Source organism: Larimichthys crocea, chromosome XVIII (assembly GCF_000972845.2).
Source record: "Larimichthys crocea isolate SSNF chromosome XVIII, L_crocea_2.0, whole genome shotgun sequence".
NCBI classification, from domain to species: Eukaryota; Metazoa; Chordata; class Actinopteri; family Sciaenidae; genus Larimichthys; species Larimichthys crocea.
This window is the reverse complement of record NC_040028.1, coordinates 21,458,599-21,478,321: the sequence shown is the minus strand read 5'-3', so window position 1 is coordinate 21,478,321 and position 19,723 is coordinate 21,458,599. Positions and strand designations below refer to the sequence as shown.

At 44.5% G+C, this 19,723-nt stretch overlaps 1 protein-coding gene across 1 annotated transcript in view; it reads right to left on the bottom strand.

The window, feature by feature from the left end:
* Nucleotides 1–19,723, bottom strand: part of LOC104936443 (titin) — a 195,555-nt gene that overhangs the window by 152,775 nt on the left and 23,057 nt on the right. Inside the window, exons 33-37 of the mRNA XM_027290741.1 lie at nucleotides 19,490–19,721; nucleotides 19,082–19,366; nucleotides 18,873–18,998; nucleotides 18,498–18,686; nucleotides 15,722–15,766 (exon numbers count right to left, since the gene is read on the bottom strand). Of these exons, the coding sequence (XP_027146542.1) occupies nucleotides 15,722–15,766; nucleotides 18,498–18,686; nucleotides 18,873–18,998; nucleotides 19,082–19,366; nucleotides 19,490–19,721 (877 nt within the window). The remainder of the gene's footprint in view (nucleotides 1–15,721; nucleotides 15,767–18,497; nucleotides 18,687–18,872; nucleotides 18,999–19,081; nucleotides 19,367–19,489; nucleotides 19,722–19,723) is intronic.

Here is a 19,723-nt window from a genome sequence, read left to right as displayed (position 1 = left end):
CATTAGCCCCATGGTTCACAAAAAGGTGCCTGAAAGAAGATGCTATCATTCAACATGATTCGCATGGGGCTAGGGTTCAGGCTAAAAGAAGGAGAAACAAAGAGTTTATGAAAGATGAAGCAATGTCAGGTTGAAGCCCTGAAAGCATGCAGAGAAACACTGAAGATGTGGAGAGAATGGACCTAAAGGAATGTGACAAACCATGGGTTTAAAACAAAGGAACCTGTCGCAGCTAACATGCCAAAGTGACCATGGAAAGACCATGAAAGTTGCCTGAAGGCCAGGAACATTACAACCATTATAGCAAGATGCTTATCGACTACAAAGCCCTTTAAGCTCAGCTTGCATGGCTGTGACATTTCTTGTCTTTAGGCATTTATTGACCATACAATGATGTGGAACAAACAAGACATGGTGAGTTAGTACCATCCAGTGGCCTGATAAGGTTGCTCATGCCGAGCTATGAAATGAAAAGAGAGACCAGAGTGACAAATGCATAATTTTATGTGAGGACGAAGGTCTTGAATGAACTAATCGAAGTGAATGATTAGTTGTTCTCAGAGGAAATGGGTGAATGAATGAATGATACATTGATTTTTCCTATTATCAAACCTCTGGAGACCACAGTGAGTCTTGAAGATGTGGTAGTCTTGCCAGCTTCATTCTCAGCCTCACAAACATATTCTCCTTGATGCCTCTCCTTGACAACTTTGTTGATAACCAATGTGTATGTGTCCTGGTCTTTGGAACACTTGAACTCCTTGCCAGATTTCACCAATTGCCCATTGAAAAACCAGTTTACCTTAGTGACGTATTTAATGGTGGTGCTAAACGTTACTTCACTATCTTCTTCGATGGATAAGTCTTCAAGGGAGTTGACTATCACAGGGTGTTCTCTCTGCTCTGGCCTAGATACTATTATCTCCTCTTTGAAGATCTCCTCCCTGTGCTCCTTCTGGATGCTCACATCCACCACCTGTTCAGTGGGAACGGTGGTGGGAGGTAGAGCAGTGGTAACAATAGCAGCTCCTACGTCTTTCTCTCTACTTTTCACCGTTACTGACCTCACCTCCTGTCTTGACACCTGGACTGACTGCTCAAAAGCCATATGAGCCTCAGTGGAAGTTTTGACCTGGGATGAGATGGACTGTTCCATCTTTGCTGCCTTGGATTCCTGCACCACAACCTGTTGCTCAGCTGCAGCGCATTCAACTGCCATTTTAGACTCAGTCCTAAGTGCTGCAGCCTGAGATTTAATAGCAGAGAAATCCACTGCACTCTCTGCCACACTCACTGTCTCTACCATGGATGACATAACTTGTTTCGAGCGGGCTGAGGTGACCTGTGCCCTCTGGGGTTTGTCTAGCTGCATAGTGCCCCGCTGTTCTGAAGTAAGAACATGGGCTTCCTGGTATACTATGGAGTGAAAAGCTGCCTGAAGTTCAGTTCTGAAGTCAGCTGTCTGAGGATATTTACCCTCAAAAGCCAGAGTGATCTCCATGGGGGCGCCTGCTGTAGTGATCAGGTATGTAAACATGGCCCTCTTGGGCTCTCTTTGAACCTTGACTTCCTGTACTTCTACAGCTTGCAACTTTCCTACGATGTCAGCCAGTAGAACGGGCTGGTCGCTGGCCACAGCAGACTGAAGAGCGTCTCTGAGCTGATGCCGTATGTTCAGACTGGATGGTTTAGGTATCTGAACCATGAACGTCATCTCTTTAGGAAGAGCTGTGATGTCTTTTGATTCTGATGCCATAAGGGACAGTTTCGGCTGTGTGGTGACAACAACTTTAGTGGACTCGGACTTGGTGATCTCCTGAGAGAGCTCACCCGTCAACACTCGCTTCTCATCCATCACTATTGACTGCCTGACTGACTGGCCCTCCTGGATCTGAACAGCAAAGTCTTGTTCTGCTGCCTCTAGAAGGACACTACTCTCAGTGGAAATCTCCTTCTCCTCAATCTGGACTGGCTCAGTAGGAAGTTTGGGTTCTATAGCCGTATGGCAAGTGAATTTGTCCACGGCTGTAAGCCTCTCAGTGTGACCCTCTTCTAAGGCCTGACTGTCTGCCACAAGGGTGACATGCATCACATCCAAGCGATCCTCTTTCTGCACTAAAGCTCGCTGCTGCTTGACATCAGAAGTAACTGGCGTCTCCTTTGGCAGCTGCATGGGCTGGAAGGAAAGCTGGAGGATGTTTTGAGGCCTGGGCTCAGTTCGAAGCTGAGACTGAATGCCAGTCACAGACAAATCCAGGTCTGTGTGATAATCTGCAGTCAGCTCCCGTCTCTCTTCTGAGAGGGCTGCATGACTCCTTGTCTTTTCTTGTTTCTGTGCTGCCACCTGCTGGTCAGGCTTCTCAATTATGAGAATACCCTCTTTGGGTAGTGCCTCCACAGGTTGGGTTGACTGTAGATGCAGCAGAGTAGGGGCCTCTTTCTGGGGCTGGATGGTCATGGTGCTAGCCTTGGCCTCAAACTCGGATGTGTCCTCACAAACTACTGTCATCTGCTCATGCTGGCTAACAGTGTGTAGCAGAGTGGGACTCTTTCTGGTTCCTGCCTGCTCTGGTTTTGGTTTCTCACAGGTGAAGCTCTTCTCAGATGGAAGGAGGTCTTGGTCTGTGATAACCTGCAGGTGCAATAACTGCCCTCCTTCAACCTGTGACTGGATGGACATCGCACTGTCAAGACTTGGCAGCTGCTCAGAGCGCTCAGCCTGCAGCGTTCGTTTCTCCTCTGCAGCTAGAGCTGCCTTCATCATTTTATCCTTACAAAGATGGGCTGTCTCCTTAGCAGGCCTCTGCATGGAGAACTTAGTCTCCTTGGAAAGAGTCTGTTTGGACTCACTAACCGAGGCCAAGACCGGTCGGTGCTTTTCTTTCCCGAGAGAAGACTTTACAGCAGAGTCTGATGTTGCTAGTTCAGCCGTGTGGCCCTCTGCAAGCACTCGTTTCTCTTCAGACTGGGCTGAGTATAAAATCTTAACACCTTCCTTAACCTTGTAACCCTTCTCCTCCTGTGACTTGGGAATATCCTGAGACTGCTCTTTCAGAATGGACAGCTGTGACTCTACTTGATGGCCACTGACTAGATGTTTAGGTTCAGAAGTAGGCCTGACAGTAGCAGACTTCCTGTCAACCAGCATTTCTGTGCTAACAGTAGAAAGTGGGGTGAGCTCCTCAGCAACAGCTGACATCACCTTTGACCTCCGTTCTCTAGCTGCCTGAAGCTCGATGACCTCAGGGCTCTGTATGCGATCACAGTGCTGCTCTGTGAAGTCCTGGCTCTCCTCCACAGATGATGTAAACGCTGCCATGTGAAGCTGTTTCACGGGAATAGCTGAAGTGTGAGGTGGGTGGGTCGGAACCACAGACACTCTTTCCTCTATCTCATGAGACTGAAGCACTGCTGCCTGGTGGGTCAGCTGCTCAAGCTGAATAGTGGCAGCAGAGATATCTAGTTCTCTAAGGGAGCCCACTTGTTCACTGGGAATTATCTGACGGTCTTCAGTGCCAATGGTATACACCATCTGATCTGACCTAGCTCTGTCCTGGCCTGGGAGGCTGACCTGGTACAAGCGGGACTCTGTTGCCTGTTCTGTCATTGAAACCTTGTAGCCTTTCTTCTGAACCACTGTCATCTGTTCCTGTTTGCGAGAAACAGAGACTGATTCTCTGAACACGACGAGCTCAGCACTACAAGACGCCTCCCCAAACTGGTTGGAGGCCTTACATGTATACAGACCACTGTCTTCCTGTTTGACACTCTTAATATTAATGAAGCCAGATCCATCTGGGTTGGCTATAATGATACAGTTTCTACTGGGCTGGATCTGGAAGGCCCCCTTGAACCACTTTACATCAGGCATTGGATCTCCACTGGCTTTGTAATTAAAAGAAACCTCTCCTCCTTCTGAGCACCTCACGGGTTGGATCTGAATTGTGAAGGTAGCAGGCTGACCTGTGACCTTGAACATTTTTTCAACCCATCTCTCTGCCTGGCTAACATCAATCTTCTTCACTTCCAGGTACGTGGTGCATGTTGTCTGGCCAAATCTGTTGGTGGCAGTGCAGGAGTACTCGCCCTCATACTCGGAAGTGACCTGGGTAATTACTAAAGTGTACTCCTCCTTCTCTTCAATCAGCTTGTATATAGAGGAGCTCTTAATAACTTTTCCATTGTGAGACCATTGAACCGTCGGCTTGGGCATGCCAGACACTTTTACAGTGAACCTGGCTGTTTCCCCAGAGGTTACAGCTACTGGGGAGAGCTGGCTGAGGAAAACTGGCTTTTCTTTTTTCTTCTCTAAAGTGGAAGAGTAACGTTTGGACTCTGGCTTGAGTTCAAGTGTTTTTGTTTTCTGTGGTAACTGGAGACCAGTGTAGTAGGTTTCCTCTTGTTCTTCCACAGTGGTGATGGTGGTGCTAGAACGCTCTGTCAGGAAATATTGAGCAAGACTGATAACAATATCCACAAGACAAAAGCTACGATATTAACAACTCATTAATAAAAGCAAATATCAGGGCTGTCCTTGACTGAATTTCTTAGTCAACAAGTCATAGGTTTTGTTTTGTTTTTCCCAATCAACCAAAAAATAAGTTAAAGTATTATTTTCTCTCTGTGGTTCACTTTCATATTATTAAAATGAAAATAAAAATTGATCAACATAAAATCTCTGTTTACAAAGCCCCTACTTACTTATTAGTTGACTAAGTGATTAAGAGAGGACAGCCCCACTATATACAGAGTATAATATGCATTTATTTTTGCTAAAAGACCGACAGAATGGCAAAAAAGGTTCCCCCAAACTTTCTTTGATCTTTTCTCAGTTATAGTAAGTGATTTATATTTTATATCCGAATATGCATTTTTTTTATTTCTCTATTTTCTTCTATCTTCCTTTTGACTTATTTTGCCCATTTGTATCATTATTAAATCTAAATACATCAAATAACTATTTGAATCTCATAAATAAGCAAATGAATAGCTTATGTACATAAATAAAAAAAATGAATTTTGTGAAAAATTGTTATTTTATTTTTTTCAGACAAAGCTCAGGATTTGGTATTGGTTAGTAAAGGTATTTGCACTGGTATCAAAAAAGTCCTACAAAGCACAGGTATTTTTTGACACCTGTATTTTGTCTGTAAATGTGATGACATGCAGCAATGTAAATAAATAAAAAGCTCAGACTCCAACGTTAAGTCATCAAATATTTTATTATATAAACTCTTCGACAAACCAACATGACGTCTGTACAAATAAACCATAAATTTCTATCTCAATGCCAGATTTTTTTAATTTAATGTTTTACTGGTAAATGGCACCCGTACACTCCTAAAATTACACATATTTACAAGACATCAAAACTTATTTAAAATTTAAAAAAAGTTTCACAGTATTATCCATTTTCATTCAAATTTGTTATTTATCGTCTTACTCTACTACGAGTTACCAGCTTACTTTAAGATCCAAAACAAAACATCCACACGCAGCAAAATACTCAAAACTCAACTCAACAAAACTGATAAATCACACACAAGCAACAAAATGAGTAAGCAATATGACAATATATTCTTGACAGTTTCCTGATTGACTTTTGATATGATGGCTCTTTAAAATGTTAATCTCAGAATGATTAGCGCTTTAAATTTATTGATAAGTATTAATAAGTAAAAGTAAAATAAATTACTCCTTTTGAATCTACTTTTTTAAATGTTCAAACACTGCTGGTACTGCTCTGAAACCAAACTTCTTTCACTCATTTAATCGCAATCTATCTTTAAATTTTTTTTAACAAGACAGTTTCTATATGGCATAAATGCACTACTGCTTCCTCATCAAACCAAAACTCCGGTGAGATGTCCCCAAACCGGCATGTTTAACTGAACTTATTTCTTTATAAGTTTGTCCTAATTTACTGATTCACATCACACATCATTGACTTTCAAAGTTACAGCAGCAACAGCTCTCTTTTAGTGTTAATAAAAGCAAACGTAAAACCTGATTTTTCTACTAATAATTTAAATAAAACAAGAGTTGTGTGAAGTTTTTACACAACAATAAATAAATAGAGATATCGCTGCCACTGTCTACACTATTCAACTACTTATTTGCATTTTTCACCACACACAAACATTTAAACACTATTTTTTTACCCACATGACTATGGGCTGGCTGCCCAAAGATTTCAACTTTTCTATTGTGTTAGGCCAGTCTTAGACAAGTATAACGTGTTGTACTTGTCTAAGAGCAAAGAGGGCCCCTAAGTGTGAAACGTTTCCTGTTTAATTTAAGCTTTTGCTTCAACCATTTCCTGTTCCACAGTAAAGCAGCTAAAGGAGATTGCTTGGTCAACCATTCTTTTCAAGAGTCTTAATCTTAATACACCAAGAAATCAACTCTCTTAAAGTAGTTAAACATTATCAACATACAACAAAAGAACTTGGACAGTAAGTTTATCTTTGTGCAACCAGCCCCGGACCCTTCAACGCCTAAAACACCTTTAGCAGCGCAGTAGTTTCAATGCAACCGGTTGTATTTTGTATTACGCACTTATACTCGCCAGCATCACTCTGGGTCACATTAGTAATGAGCAGATTGAAATGGCCTGCGGTTTTCTCCTGGATTATACACCTGCTGTCTGTGACACGGTCTCCATCTTTGTACCACTCTGCTTTGGGGTTTGGCTTACCACTAACCAGACACTGGAGGATAACAGGCGTCCCTACCGCTGCTGTAACGTTAGTCAATGGGATGACACATTTAGGAGGCGTCTCAGTCACCTGGAACTGGAAGCTACACATCTCAGAGGACTTTCCTTTGAACTCTACCTTGTCATCTTTTGCTGGCTCGGCAAATACATCAAAATTAATGCTGACATATTTCTCTCCCTGTTCGCTCATTTCATTGTCTGTGTTGGCCACCAGCCTGACCGCACGCTGTGACTCATCTGCTTCTTGCTCAAACTCAAACTCAAGCTCAATTTCTGACACCTGTTCGCTGTCAAGCGATGTGTTGCCAACCATCATGTCAAACTTTTGCGGCTGGACTTTAGCACTTCCAAGAGACACAGCAGTCAACTCCCTGCCTCTGGTCTTCCCTGAGAATGATTTGGCATTTAACACCACCAAAGAGGCCCTACAAAGAGTCTCCCCAACAACGTTAATAGCCCTGCAGGTGTAAACTCCACTATCGTGTGTTGTGACTTGACAGATCTTCAAGAAGTGGTTGTCTCCATCGGATGAGTGCAAGTATTTTTTGTTATTGTGAGGAATCTTTTTGTCACCTTTGAACCAGGACACGATGGGAGATGGAATTCCCATCAGTGAGCACTCAAACATGACAGTGGTACCCTCCGGGGTTTCCATGTCACAGATAGGATTGATGAACCTTGGAGGCATCTCAGTGACCTCAAAAGCTATTTTCAAGTCATCACGCTCCTGTGTGACAAAGTCCACAGCACCCTCCTCATAAAGACTTGGTAACACATCCAAAGAAATGATCATGCTCTTGTTGTCGGCAGTGTACTCAGGAATAGTGATGATCTTAACCTGTTTCTCAAATTCTTTGACATCATTTTCATCCAGTTCTACTTCAAGCAGAATCTCCTGAGGGGACGGAGAGCGAGAAGAGTCATCTTCCTCCACATCAAACTCCATTACATGCTGATGGGTGACAGCAGGTGGGGCAGGCATGAACCTCACTTCCTGCGATACAACAACCACTAAAGCAACACTTCTGGCCTCCCCGACATAGTTCACAGCCTCGCAAATATACTCTCCCTGATCAGCTTTGGTAACACTGTGAATTGTTAGCGAGATGCTATCCCCATCTCTCTCCATTTTGACTCTGTCATCTGCAACCATTTGGGTTTTGTTGCAGAACCACTTCACTTCAGGGGAAGGTAGGCCAAATACCTCAGCATAAAATGTTAGTGAGTCATTTTCAAAGACTCTTTTCTTGATGAGAGGTTTGAGGAAGGCAGGAGGGATTCCCTGCACTTTCTCCTGAAGGGTCGTCAGGGATAAAGACCCATGTCCCTTGGAGAGGAACTGACTCTCGTCCATGTTTATTCCAGGAGGCGTTGTTTCAATGCCCTCATCGGCAGGAGATGTCAGGAACTGAACTGGTGAGAAGAACATCTCACTAGAGGCCCCTGTTGAGGGTCTCTTGTGTTCTACAGGGGAGAATGGATATTCCTGAGGCGTCGTAAACCCACCAGGTGTATCAGAACTGGGAGTATGGAAGGATGTGGGAGACTTGGGAGTGTGGAAGGACTCTGCAATTGGCTGTGAGACCTCGGTAGATGAACCAGGGGTGTAGAACCTCTCGGCTACCTCAGCTATCTCTTCGCTCATAGTGCTGCCAATCTCTATGGACATCTCAGACTCTGGGGACAGTGGCCTTCCCCAATCTGTTGGAGGATTGTAGTAGTCGTACACAGCACCAAAAGTGACCTCCTCTTCCTCCATTGGGCTAACAGCTGCTGCTGCTGCTCCCCCAGCTTCAGCTGCTGAGGCCTTGTCCAAACTACCTCTCCCTTGTACAGATGTAACCTGGCTCTGAAGTCCCTCAGCAGCGGCAGCATCCTCATGCAAACCAAGATGTTTGACTCTGCTGTCCACTTTAGGTTTGACAATGAGCGGTTTAGGTCCAGACTCCACATGGATGTCAATCCTCTCACCCTCATGCTTGATTTCTAGATGAGGGTCAACTGCTACTTCAGTCACATCAGCCTGGGAGTCCGGCATGCTAAAGAAGACACCACTGTCCATGGATGGTTCTGGGATGGAAATCAGGTCCACACCAGGATGTTGACTCTCCTTACTGTCAGGCTCCACTCCAGGAATAAAAATATATCCCTCAGTTATTCCTTCAACCTGTTGTTTTATATGTTCCTTCCCTTCTTTCAGTTCCTCAAGAACAGTAGCCTCCTCAGCAGAACTTAGGAGCTCCATAATGATAGGTGAAGGGGAAGACCTTGCAGCTGCACTTTGTTCCTTAGGTTTGAGAGATTCAGAAGTCCTTTTAGGCTTAACAGCTTCTTCGACTGGAGCCGGAGTTCTTCGTTTTACTGGAGGGACTTTTTCGGACTGAAAAGGAATGAAGCTGCTAGTTTTGTCAAATGTATGCACACTCTCCTTCTTCACCGTCTCCACTTCACCTGCCTCCATTTGTTTGGGAAATTGGATAGGTTTCCGTGGCTTGGGTCTGACCAGCTCTGGAGACTCCTGCACCTCTGTTACGAACCGTCTGAGTGAAGCAAGAGTTTGAGGGGAAATTGATTTGACTGAAGCAGGAATTGTTTGTGTGACATCATGCATGGTGTCAGATTCCATTATTTGTTCCTTGTGGTCAAGGGTTATGGCTATCGCAGGTATAAACTCCTCAGGGAAAAGTGTTTCCTTTCTCTGTTCCTCATAAGAGGGTGATGTCCGAAATGCAACTGGTGAGCCTGACTCAAAAAGTTGTTTAATCTGAGAAACTTTAACCATAGAGGCTGGCAGACCACAGCCAGATATAGGCTGATGTGCTCCAGAGACAGTGTGTCTGGATTTTGAGGATTTGGCAGCAGTTTTTTTGACATCTTCAGTTAAGCCAGGAGAAGAGCAAGGAGACTTCCTTACTCTTCCAGATGGTGTAAAACCATCATCCTTTAAGACACCACCACCTGCTGAAAATTGCAAAGGCTCTGCAAGTCGAAATGACACATCAGAGATGCTTGTAACCTCTCCCAGCTTATTTCTAGCAACACATTTGTACACTCCAACGTCAGTGTATGTGAAACTGTTGATATACAGCCTGTACAGCTTATCGTCCACCTCAAGTCTGTATTTACCAGCTGTGATTTTTAGGCAAACGTTGTCATGAAACCAGGCGACCTCTGGGGCAGGCTCACCTCCGATTACACACTCCAACACAGCGGTGTTGCCCTCAGAACAGGTAATATTCTCCAACTCACTGACCATGTGAGGAGCTTCACCAACCACGTCAAAAGAGAAAGTGAATTTGTGTTTCACAGTCTGATCACTTGTTACATCTGATGTTTTCTCTGTAAAAGCTTGAGGTCTATCCTCACTGCTTTCCTCTGTCATCCCAGGGACAGGGGTGGCGGCAGTAATTCTGATTTCTACTGATGAAGACTCATAAGATTCATCCGACAAGCGGCGTTTGTGGATCACTGCCTGAGGAACCTGAAGCGTTGCCTTTCCTGAGTCCATGTAGGTTTTCGGTTCCATTTCTACCATGCCCTCCTTGTTTTCCTCACCCTTCTCTAGCTCCTCTGTGACCACCACCTCGTGCATTCCCCCTGATGTCCTCGTTAGCTTTCTGTCAGCGATCTGGAGAGTACCGCTGCAGATGGATTTGCCATGTTTATTGGTTATGACACAGTCATATGTCCCCTCGTGGTCTGTTGTTGGATAGAAGACAGTAAGATGTGATTTATTAGATTTGCTCATAATATCGTAGTCAGGGTTGTGAGCTAATGGGTGGCCATCTTTGAGCCAGGTGACTGTGGGCAGAGGGTCGCCATAGAACTCGCATGTAAAATCTGACATCTCACCGACTTTTACTTGAACTGAAGATATTTCTTTTACGAATACTGGGCGTGAGCCTTTGGCACTTGTATCCTGTTCTTTCATCCTCTTAGACTCTTGAGTTTGGTAAAGTCCTGAATCCTCCTCCTTTACAGCACCATCCTGTTTTGACTTTATCGAATCTCGGCTTCTTTCCTCTGTCATCATACCTGCAAAATCCTTCTGTTGTCTCCATTCACTGCTCTCTCTGGTAGCTCCTATCTCCTTTCTCATCCCACTCTTCTCTCTTACCTCCGACTGGAAGCGTTGGCTGCCGGATTTATCAGCAGTGATGGCATACTCTTCCCTGCTCCGCCTGCCCTCTGCCTCTCTTCCTAGATCCACCGGTGGACTACGAGATGGAGAGCGCCTCCAGACTGCGGTAAACTCTCCGGCGGGCTTATGGGGGCTTGGACTCCGGGCAGAGGCAGGTTCATATCCCACTAAAGGCTCACTATCAATTTTGATTGGAGAGTATCTCCGAACTGGTGAAGATTCACGACCCAGTCTGTCTTTTGCAGGAGTGGATTTTAATTCGGAAGACCTTTCGGTGGGCACACCCACTTGATGCTGTAAACCAGCACGTGTGGGAGAATGCCTTGGGTCATACCTAGCAGCATATTGAAGAGGTATAGGTTTTTTGGTTGGTAAGGCTTCACTAGGAACAGTTGTATGTGGTGGGGTAAGGGGTAAGTCACTGGGGTGGGTTCCATGAGAAACGCCACCATGTTCGCTATCTAATGGTGGAACATGGGACTCAAACGGCAAAGCAGAGCCAGGTTGTTTGCTTTGATTGTCTAAGGCCCACTCAGACTCCAGTTCAGCCACTTCCTCCTGTTCAACAACATCTTTTTGCCATTTTAGGATACGCTGAGCCAGTGCTTCCTCCTCACTTACAAAGTACTCACTGTCCCTCTGCAACCTGGTCTCACGGCCCTCTGTCAGCAGCTCACCAGCAGGTGGCCACTGCAGGCCATCACCCTGCTGATCTTCGAAACCAGCTGGGACTGACTCGCTCAAAAGGAACTTCTCTTTGACTGTTTTTCCCGGGGAAGGCTTGCGGCTGCGGACCACTTCAGGCTGCGGAAGTGATTCTGAAGCAGAAGCCTCTGCAACATTTCTTCCAACCTCTGTGGTCTTCTCTGCCTGGACTGGTGAGTAACCCTCCACCCAGGCCGGCTCTTGTTCCATCAGAACATCCTGTTGCCACTTCATTATCCGCTGGGTCAAGGCCTCCTCTTCACTGGCAAACTTCTCACTCTCATTCTTCAGCTCGGAGAGGTTCTCCCTTGACAGCTGGAGCTCACGTTCTTCTCTCGTCTTCTCAAACAACATTTTCTCTGCTCTGGCTTTTGGTCTAGGTGATGACTCAGCTTCCACTTCTGCTCCTCTAGCTTTGATTCTGGGTGATTTTTGTGCTGGTATGACTGATGCCTCAGTTTCTAATTCTCCTGGTCTGGTTTTAATTCTGGATTTAAGCAAGGGGGCAGAGGTTTCATCTTGTTCTGCTTTGCCTTTTACCTTAGGTGACTTAGGTATTGGCATGGCAGCATGGTCTAGAATTGCTCTTTTCTCCACCACCTCCTGCTGCTGCCCCTCAGGCTCCATGTACTGTGTCTCTGCTGGCATGGGCAGATCAGTTTCAGGGAAGGGTGTCTCATCTTCTGACATTCGCATGCCTTTCTGCCATTTCCTGATCCGCAGGGCCAAGAGTTTTTCCTCACACTGCATCCGTTCAGCTTCAAGGCTCTTCTCATACTGAGCCCTCAATGACTCTCCTGCACCGTCCTCTTCATATGGCTCGGCTGGTTCAGGCCCTGTAAGATCTGGTGCTTCACCATGGAACCTCTCTTTGATTGATGTGACTTGCCTTGGCCTGGGTGTCTCTCTGAGTCTGTCTTCAGCCCTGGCTTTTGCTCCGAGTGACAACTCTTCTTCCACATCTACTCCTCTAGCTTTTATTCTGGGGGATTTTTGAGCCAGTGTGAGTTGTGCCTCGCTTTCCATTTCTTCTAATCGCGCTTCCATTGTAGCTGACGTTTCCATTTCTTCGCTTCTGGCTTTTACTTTAGGTGATCTGGATGTTGACACGGTTGCAGCTTTAGTATCTGCTAACTTTGTCTTTATTCTGGGTGATTTATGGAAAGAGGAGGGCACGGCCTCAGTTTCTACAGTTTCTCTTTTCTCCACCACCTCCGGCTGGATGTAAACGTGCCCTGCAGGCTCCATGTACTGTGTCTCTGCTGGTATGGGCAGATCCGTTTCAGGGTGAAATGTCTCCTCTTCTGACATCCTACTCCCTTGCTGCCATTTCCTGATCCGCAGAGCAAGAAGTTTTTCTTCACACTGCATCCGTTCAGCTTCAAGACTCTTCTCATACTGAGCCCTCAAAGACTCTCCTGCACCCTCCTCTTCATATGACTCAAGTGTTTCTGTTGTTGCTATGTTAATAGATGCAACTGGCTTAGTGCTTGGTGACCCCGATCCCCTGCCTTCAGTGTACGTTGTAGTTCCTGGGTATGGGATTTCAGGGTGTCGTAGCTCAACCTCAGCCCTTGTACCCTCCAGCTTTTGGTCAGCAACCAAGCTGTGATCTTCACTTGCCATCTGCTTGAATCTAATATCCGCCTGGGATTCATCTTTTTCATCCACTAGTGTATCCACCAACTCACCTCTCATGATCTGAATAGCCCTGGTTCTGGACTGAGGCTCAAATGAATGTCTCACACGAGACTGAGAGGGCCCTCTCCTTGAAGTTTTACCCTGAATCTCCCTATGACCCTCTCCCAAATCGAACGGTCGATTAAAATGTTGGACATCGGGTAGAGAGGCAGGCTTGACCCTGAGCTTCTCCACATAATCTGCATAGCTTGATTCGCTGGCAACTGATTCTAACTCAAACTCAGAGGAGGACATGGTAGAGATAGAAAGCCTCTTCTTCTGTTTGACGACTTTCTGGAGTGTGGCAAGTTTTGTTCTTACCTCGTTGTGAAGACTCTCAGTGTCACTGAACCTCTCGCTGTATCTGTCGCTGCACCTGTCACTAAATTTGTCACTGAACCTGGCGCCAGTGCGCCTGTCACAGTAGATATCACTGAATCTGTCATTAAAGCGCTCAGCCCTGTCAAACATGGGGGGAGGAGACGGGGCACGCTCAGAAGCAGTCTCCAAATGCTTGGACTCTTTCTCTGGCTCTTTTTCTTTTGAATGGGGGCTAGACTTGAAGTACATTGAACGCACCAGAGAGTTCTTAGATCGAGATCTTCCCTGATGAACTTTGGACATTTTGTCAAATGGAGACCCGACACACCTGAGGTCAACCCTAATCTTCCTTTCTTTCCTCTGCTCCACCATGGTGTCTATACTTTCATGGGTTCTGGCAGAGCGTTTAACAAAGCCCAGGAAGTTAGCAGACTGCTCTTCACTCAGTGACACCAAAAGTGATGCTGTGGACTCGGCAGAACCCTCCGTGTTTATCGCCATTACCTTATAACTGCCCGAGTCCTTTTCTTTGATACTATCGATAACCAGACTGGTAACGTGCATGTGCATTTTGCTGTCAGTACAAATCCTACGTCTACGTTCTTTAGGAATAGATTTATTATTATGAAACCAGAGAATAGTTGGTGGAGGGCAAGCAACCAGTTTACACTTTAACTCCACAGGTTCTCCTTCAAGAACCGACTGAAACTTTAGTTTTTTGGTGAAAGAAGGTTTGATGTTCTCCGTCCATGAGGTGATGGAGGAGGTTCTGCTGGAGCAGCGATTGGCCGACACCAGGCCGTGATCTAAGACGTCCTCGGTGTCGGAGAAGGCTCCTCTCAGCTGTCGAGGGGCGGTGAGTTCTGCACTGCTGTGTGGTGTTCCTTCTTTGCTTTCATCATAAAACAGCTCTGCAAACAGAAACAGATAATTGTCAGAACAACACAGCCTCCAGGGGTAAAACGAGAGAAAAGGATTTGAATGAATCATTAATGGAAATATTAAATGCATGCTGGGAGTCACAATGCCATAAAAAATAATTTCACTCACCATATTTGTTCGAATAAACGCAAGACTTGATTCTTTATATTAGAAACCTGCAGGAAGTTTTGATCCTTCGTCTGTGGAAATTTCTTCAAAACATAAATTATTTTATGATTATTAAAAAGAGCATTATTCCAAGATGGGCTGCTAACATTCACTTGTTTTATTTTTTGATAATTGCTTTGGTTTTATGCTATAATATTCCTTACCTGACTTGCAGACAGGAGAATAAACGCCCTTTCTAATCCTTAAACTTAGGAGGAAATAAATGATGCACAAGTATCAATGGGAAGCAAAAAGCTCTCCAAGCCATATTTTATAGTCCAAAACTCAAACAAATGAAGCTGTAAAATTGGGTGAGAAGGCGTTTATTCGAACTAATATAGTTTTACTGGTGTTATTTAGAATGCAAACCACAGGAATCACATCCCATTATCTGCAAGCCAGGCTAAGAAATATTTTGCAGGAGGAAGGTATCAGTTCCAGATGCAGTAAACCTCCATATCTTTTAAAGGGCATTTCAAGTTGGTAAGCTTTAAAAGATACATATCCTGCACCTTTTCCGTGAAAAGATCAGAGGAACCTTCATGCCAAAAAAAAAAAAACGAAACGACTTTTGGATGCAAAACGCAAGTGTCAAAAACTGGTACAAGCAAGTTCTACCAGTGCTCGCCTGAGGAAAACCATGGAACATTAACAGAACAAGAGCAGGTAGAAAAAAAACAGGACAACAGGAATTTTCTAACAACATAAGAAAGATGACATGCAACTGTGGAAATTCAAAGATCACTTAAAGGGACAGTTCAACATAAGGACATAATTACAAACTCTAAAAGCAGTCTGTGAATGCAGGCCAACAATAATCCAGAATACATGCACCCACACATCTGTTTTCTTCTTCACTTTCTCAACAGTTTCTCCACTCAAAAACCAATGAGCCAAAGCTTGGATCAGAGCTACCTGCTGACAGACTACTTTCGAAGTGGAAAAATCAAGTTAAACAGAAATCTGGTTAAACTGTCCCTTTTTCTGCTAAGGCTGCTTCTCAGGTGTAAAAACACAAAGATCTGTTTGTTTAATACATGATGGTCAGAAACCTAATATGACCTTACCTTTGACTTCTTGCTCAATCGTGGCTTCAATCTGCTCTCGAGTCACTGTAATGGAAAGAGATTACATAAATTTAGATTTCATTAGCACACTGTGAGCACATTTATCCCAGGCAGGATAGACTGATATATTTTTTTAGTGTTGAGGTTCCATCACAGACTATTACAAAATGTTTTAATTAATAAAACTTGTAAAGGTGTAGTTGACCTATTTACTGGAACTTTAGAAGAAGTAAACCATGAGTTTAATGAGTGAAATTCAGCGCCAACGTTTCCATGAGCTGTCATGATCTACATCAGTGGACTTTGTTCGGTCAGTCGACCAAAGAGCTACTTCCAAGATCAAGAATGAATCCTCCAACTTATATGCTCAATAGAAGAAGTAGAAGTGCAGTAGAAATGGCTTTTTTTGGGGGGGCAAGTTTGTACATGATTGTTGTGATCATGACACATAGTTCTAAGAGCTCAGATGATGGACCAAAATGACACAATCCAAATGCATAAGGCAAAGGAGTTTGGAGACTGGAGTCCAATTTCTCCCCCGAAGAACTTCATGATTTGTACTGGGATTTAAAAGAAATGAAACATTGCAAACCTTTTGAGAACAAGGTGTAAAACAGCGACAAAAGAAAGAACACGCAGTACAGACATCATGTAACAAAGAACAAATTGAATCAAACAAAGATGGGTTTGAGTTTCCTAGAGAACGGAGGTACAACAGAGACGTTATACATGTGAGTTTCATGCATGTTCCAGTGTTTTCCTGTGCAGGAGAGGAAGTGGAGGGTAAGGACGGAGAGGATAAAAGAGGGAGGAGAGATGAGTTTGTTCCCATGGGGGAGGGTTGTTGTGGAACAGAGGGAAGAGGTGATACTCTGAGGATTTAGACAAACAGGTGCATTTGTGAACAAAGTGGTTTTCATCTTTCTGGAACTGTGAGGTTAGACAAAACAAAAAGAGGGTTGAGGGATGTCCCGATCCAGTTTGTAGCATCACTCTGAAGGATGTCATAGTGTCCTTATAAGTGGGGAAAGGAAATATCCAAGCCCCATGAATTATGGACATTACTTTCGCAACGTTACCTAAATTAAGCTGTACATTCACGCAAAACCTAGACCAGCATTTCTCAACTTTTTAAACTGTGCACCACCTCAGAGAATATCCAAGTACCACAATCATGACAGATCGAAGTACAGTAGCGTAGGTCGATCCAATTCAGCTACAGACAGTTTACAGGTTTTCCTGATAAGAAGATTATTTATTGTTGATCCTTAACTTAGTTATTTTGGCAGTTCCTAGCGGATCTTGGGTTGTTTAAAGGATGATATAAAACGTAGAAAAAACGTGACATTACATTTCTGTTTTTCTGACTTTCTGGTTTGTTTTGTTCATCATCTATCTTGGTTCAATCAATTGATACAAATTCTTCAGATTGGTTCGGAACATCCCTTGAAGCGTGTTTGTCTGTGGGCGATGAGGTGATCGAGGAGGGTGAATTAATCTTGCAGGAAGAGAAACAGGTTTGTTTTAGAATGTAGTTTCACAGGGAACCTGCAGCTGACGGATCCAGAAGTTACCTTCTTCTTCTTCTTTGGTTATGGTGAGGGTGGCCGAGCATGCAGCCTCTCCAGCGTTATTGGCCGCCCTGCAGGTGTACTGTCCTGCGTGCTCAGAGAAAGCATCGACTATGATGAGCATGGCAGTGTTCGACACCTCATCGAAATGAAACACCACGTTCTTGGTGGGCTGAACTGGCTGCCGGTTAAGGAACCAGCTTATCTCTGGCTTCGGCATGCCGGACACACACGCATGAAAGCGTGCCACCTCCCCGTGTGGCACCGTACAGCTCGTGATTGGCTGGATGAAAACTGGCTTTTGGCCAAAGGAAGGTTTCTTTAGACTGGTGAGGCTGGTGGAGACATGCCACTGAGACTCAGCACAACTGTCCACTGTTTGTTTTTGCCCTGAAAGGAAGCATGATCATTGACTTTATATGTTTTATTGGATTTACATTCATTCCAGTCAGCACAGTTCAAACCAGGTTTGAAACCAGTTTGGCACCATCAGTCATTTCAATGCCCATTTTCTACCTGACTGTGTGAACGATGACTGACCTGTCTTTAGGAGTAGGTCAGGGTCAGTGGTTGGGTGTAAACCATCAACAACCAACAGACTAGAGTTAGGCTATATCCTCTTGTTCTGTCTTTCCGTTTCTATCACTTGCTTCAAATCAAAGATTTATTACAATCATAAAGAACAAGCTAAAACGAAGTCATCATTTGTTAACAACAAACACCACAAATAGTCAAACTGGAGCTCATATATGTCAAAGATTTACCTCAAAAGAATGATAAAATAAAGAAGAAAGAGATAGAATTTTTTCAGCAGAATATAGAGATGGTAGGTGATAGGACTTCCTTTTTAAAAATATGTCAGATGTTTACTGTATGAAATCATAAAATGACCATGCTATGTCATCAGAAATTCAGGAAACATGCTCAACTGAAATATAAACTTCTCGACAACAACGCTACAGTCAGTCTTCTTTGGAAATGTACCTTTTAACCACTAGATGTCAGAAGCAAAGTTACATATTGTTCCTTTAAAGCCAAAAGTCTTTTTAATATTAATAAACATTATCTAACACAACCTCATACCTCTATACTCATTCTACAAATGAGTCTCCTCTTCTTTAAACTGCACTCAGGTGGGAGTTGGTCACTAATACAGTCATCAAAATGCTGTTTCTTTTCACATTACCTAGAGGTAACAAACTTACCGTCCAGTGTGAGAGAGGCGGAGCAGGAGGCCCTGCCAGCATTGTTTGTGGCCACGCAGGTGTACTCGCCCTCGTCCTCTGGGTAAACCCTGGAGATCTCCAGCTGACAGCTGTCGTCGAACTGAGACATCCTGAAGAACTCTGACTGTTTGATCTCCTTCTCCTTGTGGAACCAGCTGATCTTCACATCTGGACAGAGGACGAAAGAAAAGAATGTTTGTGGTGGCAGGTTGGATTTTGGATTGGATCTCTGAGATCAGTGGATTCATCAGACTTATTGTCCCTTTAGCGACCAAGCTGAGCTAGCACTCCCAGTTCATGTTATTTATTAAAACATTGTCCGTATCCACTTGAAGTGAGACTTCAGTTTCTTACCATCTCCGCGGACTCTGCACTGGAAGCGAGCCGGTTCTCCCTCGCGAGTTGTGGTGCTGGCGATGGGTGAGATGACAACAGGAGGAGCAACGGTAGCAGCCGAGTCCGGAGAAACCACCTCTGACACTACAACACGCAAACAAATCTGTATCTACACATGTCCCGGTGTTGCTCTGAAATATATAATATATAATATTGTTCCATCTTACCTTCCACGTTGAGTGTTGCAGTGCTGGTGGCGGTGCCGTAGTCGTTCTTGGCCTCGCAGTTGTAGATGGCGGCGTCCTCTGGGAACACTTCGATCAACAGCAGCGAGTGCTCATTGCCTTCATGGAGAAACTTGCACTTGAAGCCCGGGGACAGGGCCTGGGAGTTCTTGAACCAGGAGACCTGAGGCTGAGGAACTCCGCTCACCTGCACTGAGAAGCGAGCTGGTTTACCGGCCTCCACCGACTGGGGCTCCATGTGGCGGATGATCTGAGGCGGCTCCGGGACTGAACAAGGAAAAAAATAAAAGACTTTGTGAACCATGAAAAAGAAAAAAATGTTTTAGACTTCTCACAGTTTCAACAATAAATACACATCGAGATAAAATCTAATCTTCCTGCTGGACTTACTGTTGACTCGGAGGTGCATGGTGGTTCTGTTTTTGCCGGCGATGAAGGTGTACTCCCCAGCGTCGCTCCTGTAGGTCTCAGAGATGGTGAGACGATGAAGCTTCCTGATGGCCACATAGTTGAACCTTTCCTCCACTGAGAACTGGATCTCCACCCCGTTCCTCAACCAGTGACCCTCCACGTCGTCCTCATTCACCTCAAACTCGAAGGTTGCTCTGTGTTTCTCCAAAACCT